At 30.0% G+C, this 5,284-nt stretch overlaps 2 protein-coding genes across 7 annotated transcripts in view; one reads left to right on the plus strand and one right to left on the minus strand.

The window, feature by feature from the left end:
- The window catches only part of LOC102675086 (furin-like protease 1), a 306,104-nt gene that overhangs the window by 71,187 nt on the left and 229,633 nt on the right, over positions 1-5,284 (minus strand). The gene's annotated exons all lie outside the window — the stretch shown is intronic.
- Positions 1-5,284, plus strand: part of LOC102674954 (dynein intermediate chain 3, ciliary-like) — a 21,505-nt gene that overhangs the window by 1,037 nt on the left and 15,184 nt on the right. The window contains 1 exon segment of the mRNA XM_031508504.1: positions 2,883-2,890. Coding sequence (XP_031364364.1) covers positions 2,883-2,890 — 8 coding nt within the window.

Genomic DNA, 5,284 nt, shown 5'->3' on the forward strand with positions numbered 1-5,284 from the left:
TTTGTGTCCATGGAAGGCATGCTTTGAAACAAATTCAAATATACAATGATGTTTAAAGTTTTTTTTCTATTAGTTTTTTCATACGTAATTCATTTTCGAGAAAAATATTGTTATAATATTAACGATTGTATTTGTTAGGAATGAAAGTTTTTAGAAATTTTTTTCGATATTCTTTTGGTAATTGTCTCTATAAATTTTAATTACAATACAAATAGAAATCAATAGAAATTTATAGTTCGAATATTTAACCATTTGTGGTGTGATTACAATAGAGTGTCAATATTATAACTTTATAATACGATTTGGAAACGATTCGTTATCAAAATCTGTTATTAATGTTCTACATATAGGATATATTAACCCATTCATTTCTAATGCATTTCTAATGCACTAGTTAACATTCACACAAAGACGCGTGAATACGAATGCTAATTATCCGTGGATGCTAGCGCCAACTATACTCGGTTTTCAGAAATTGGCCTCAATTATACGTCTAGAATATTCTTATATACAAATATATATATAAAATTTTTTGATACACTCAACATAAACTTCTCATGGCATACTAATTAAAAATTATTTTCTTATAATTAATTACTGCATATATAATTATTTTATAAACTTAAATAAAAAATATTATACTTTTCTCGGAATATCATTATCATAATCATTATCATAAAAAAAAAAAAATGATTTTTTTCTCAGAAAGTTTCATCAAATTGGAACCAAAGAATCAGTGGAAACAAATCGCGCGTATTTTGGCCATTCATCGAGATGATGCTCTTCTGATTAATTATGCATGCCTGGGATGATAGTTGCGCATCGATGCAAAGTGGCCACGTAATTTGCGGCTTCCGGTTGAAAGCCTAAGTGCCAGTTAACCTGCTGCCCATTCTCGAATCGTCTGTCATGGAGAATTTGGGACAATTGATACGCGATTAATAACTTTTCTTGTTGGAAATTCTATATAAAATCACGTATATTCAAACAAATTTTTTACGCGGATAATATTTGTCGAAATATTTATCGATTTTGAATTTTTACTCTTAATTGATTGAATATATTTATATATTTTTATAGATTGTTATTGATCGGTCGAAATTTCTTTTAATTTTAATTTTCTTTAAATTTCTTTTAATTAAGCTTTTTTTATTCCTTGATGTTTTTCTTTTTGATAATATTTCGAATATATTTACTAAAAGAAATATATGGTGATAAATGGGGAAATTTATATGAGATTTTAATTGTAATGAAATTATCGGTTTTTATACTTGATAAGATACTTTATATTTATTAAAGAAAATAATAATTATTATATATATATTTAAATGTATTATAATAATAAATAATATATTAAATTTTTTATATAATGGGATATCTATAATCAATATCTAAAAAACTTTTTACAGAATTAACATTTCTCGAGTTGGAACGATAAATATAAGCAAGGTAAGTGATTTTACAAGATTTTATTTAAACCATCGCTTGTTAATACATAATTTTCAAATTTCAAGAGACACGTTCCACTTTTGTTCCTTTCGTCATCCATCATTTATCCACCATCGATAACTTGACGGATATTCGAGCTCGATCGATTTAAATCGGGACAGGACTCTTTACACGTGTAACACATACACATGTGCATATTTCATCCTCAAATAACATCGCCTCAAACGCGGCCCATTAACCCAAAAAGCCATTGATTCGATCAGAATTAACCTTTGAGCTAGTGAACACGGAAATTAGCAGCTGATACAATACTTCGAATGTTCGAGCCATAAAGCCGTTTCGATGGCCACGGTGGTTGTATCGCCCTGTAAACAACCTGTGGTGGAGGGAATCCTGGGGAAACTCGGTGTATACTCGATCTCCCTCATTCGAATTTCAATTTCGCTGGCTTATCAAGCCGGGTCGTGAAAAAAGGAGAAAGAGAGAGAGAGAAAAAAAACGAGAGAAACAATCGGAATCCTTTTTTTTTCCCTCGACGATGCGTTCAATCGAGAACGAGGAAGTCACACAAACTGGACGGTACATAACGCTCGTGTGCATTAGCTGATGAGAGCAATGGTTTATTTCAGGATTTTCGCATAGGGGGTCGTCGTTGGGAAGAAGGAGAGACAAGAGAAAGTGGAAAAGTTTTCTCATTTTTGTATACATGTGATTTCTGATGATCAGTCGGGATATTTTCCATTATTGTCAACTTTGGCCAAGCAAATATTGGCCAAGGGAATTTTGAGGAAAATGTAAAGGTTACAGTATTATATTTATTCTGAAATTTATAATAATCAATTTGTTACATTTTTCAGCATTGATTTCACTTGGCTATTAAAATTTGAGAATTTAGAGGCCAAATGTAGAAAGGATACTTTATTAAAATACCATCTTCTTTGTGTTATAGTGTCTACAGTTTTTAAATGTAAAATATAAGAAAACAATTATCAATACTTTTGAGACGTAAGAATTTATTTTAGAGTTTAATTTGTAAAACATCTTTCAACTTTTATCATTGAAATTAATAAAAAGAGCAACGTTCATCTTATTTTGTTAAGTCTTTTACTCAAACGAGATTTTACACATTCGAGCACGAGGAAGACGATTATTACTTATTGCAAGTGCCTTTTGTAGCCAGTATAATACGATTCAACTCGATCACGGTTTCGTCGATATTTAGTCATAAAGGTTCCAGAGGGAGTATAATAAAAACGGGAGAGGAACTTTTGAAACTTTTGAAACGGCTAACCGTGACGAGTGACTGATCTAAAGGACGTGATTGACGAACCGATGAAAAATAAGCGTAAAAATATTTCGATATTTCGCATGCGGTTGCGGATTTGGTTTATACCGCAGTGACCCTTTGGATTTTCCAAGGGGGAATTATCCAGAATCCACGGTTGTTAAACTTTAAACCAATGCATATGTACGTGCGTCAAGCTATCGATTTCTTTGCGAATTAACTTCGTATGAAATTCATTGGCCTTTGCTTTTACTTTTATGAGAGGATTGCACAAGTTCAAGGATAAAATTTGAAAATTTTATCCTTGCGACACGGTAAAAGAGTTATAAAGAATTATTTGAAATATTTATTAATTTTTATTCATTATTATTCACTTACTTTATTGATTTTTTAAAAAATAAACTCAACATGATTTACATGATTTTTATATATAAAAATATATAATATATATTATTTTATGCCAATTTTAAATTACATTTACAACTTTTTATATCACTTCTGTAAAACATAACTTTAAAAAGAATTAAAAGATTCTCGACGAATCGATTTAAAAAATCTCGACGAATAATTTCGAAAAAAAAAAATTGCAATTTTTCGATGTACATTCCACACGATCCTTTCATTAAAACTATATCGATAGTAGTATTCGAAATAAATTGGGCATATGTCTAATATAAAAGTTTCAGCAATTAGAGAGGCAGCCTTTTGTGTCGATTTTCGTGTAATTTTCGAGGATAAAGAATCGATCGCGATTCGGCTTCGGACAATTCGATTTATGATTAAAGCCAGGATCGATAAACAGAAATTATTTTCCGCGAGATCTCGATTGAACGCGGATCGAGGAATTATTCTGTATTCACCGGAAATGGCGCGATAATTTCTGTGATTATCGGCAATCCGCGAATGTTAAACGGCGATTTAGAGACATTTTGCGTAATTTTATGCGTCCATGGTTATTATTCTTGTATTAATTATGAGTTATGTGACTATTTCGAAATTTCTTATTTAACTTAATGGGAATAGAATTGTTTCTTTGTTTAAATAACAGAAATGATGAGGATTTTGAATTGGATTCTTCTTTTTTTTTTTTTTTCGTGTTTGCACGCATTCAAATGAAGTTTATTTACGGATAGTTTCAAGAAATGAGAAATGGAATTGAGAAATAGAGGCGGTTACCTCGGATTTTAGACTTCTTTCTGTTCGTTTGTATTTAATATTGAATTGTATGTAGGTTTTAACGAGTGGACAATTTCGATTCATATACTTTATTTTAGATTTATTTTGTATTTTCCTTTCTGTTCATAAATGCATAACTCATTCTCAGTTTGATAATAGAATTCATTATTTATTGGAATTATATATAATGTCATAATTTCATGATACATGTAGTTGAATTACCAATTACCAATTTATAATAATATTAATCAATTTAGAATTATTTATTTATATAATGAAAGTGATTGATTATTATTTATTTATATGTTGCTCAAAATTAAAGATTAAATTCATTTTTCTTGAATATTAAGAACCATTAAAAACGTTATTTCTAAATTTACTAAATTTTGTGTCTCATAGATTCTGATTATGTCTGATAAAGCAAAAGATAAATACTGAAAGATTAATACTATCATTACCAGAAAATCTGAAATGAATTTTTCAGAAATCTTTCTTAAGATATAATATAAAAAAAAAAATATAAAAAGTATAATTCGAAAAATATCATTTAGAAGGTATATAGAAAGAAATATAGGGGAAATTTCTATTATAAGAATCATATATTAAACTTGTGTCCCGCTAAAAGGAACGATTTTTAATATCTCTTCTCATGACATATCGGGGTATTAAAGTTGGAGGAGGAAATCTTTCATCGTGGGAAGCGTGACGCGAATGCAACTTCACGCTTGCAAGCAACGAACCTCAATAATGTGAAACGATCGATTCGTTAAGACAGAATGATTGCATCAGCGGTTCTTGATGAAGCAAGTATTAGCAAAGAATTGAGAAGCCTTGATTGCAATCTTCTGTCGGCCTCCTCCCTTCCTCTGCACCTCCTCCCCTTTTTCGGGTCACTTTTACAGATTGCTGAGTACAAGGGTTCGTGGTTTTATGGCTCGATCGGAAAAATTATCGACAGAAACAAACAGGTTTTTCATATCGAGTTTTCATTTTTCGACCTCTGATGCTCTCTTTGAAGGCAGATGGAAGCGATCCTCTTCTTCTCAATTTGAAAGAAGATTCGATTATGAATGATATGTGCACAAACAGTAAACAAAAAATGCAATTAATTAAATAAGTTAAATTTTAAATTAAAATTATCGACAGAAACAAACAGATTTTTCATTTCGAGTTTCTTCTTCTCAATTTGAAAGAAGATTCGATTATGAATGATATGTGCACAAACAGTAAACAAAAAATGCAATTAATTAAATAAGTTAAATTTTAAATTAAAATTATCGACAGAAACAAACAGATTTTTCATTTCGAGTTTCTTCTTCTCAATTTGAAAGAAGATTCGATTATGAATGATATGTGCACAAACAGTAAACAAAA

Source organism: Apis dorsata, unplaced genomic scaffold (genome assembly GCF_000469605.1).
Source record: "Apis dorsata unplaced genomic scaffold, Apis dorsata 1.3 scaffold_88, whole genome shotgun sequence".
Lineage (NCBI taxonomy): Eukaryota > Metazoa > Arthropoda > Insecta > Hymenoptera > Apidae > Apis > Apis dorsata.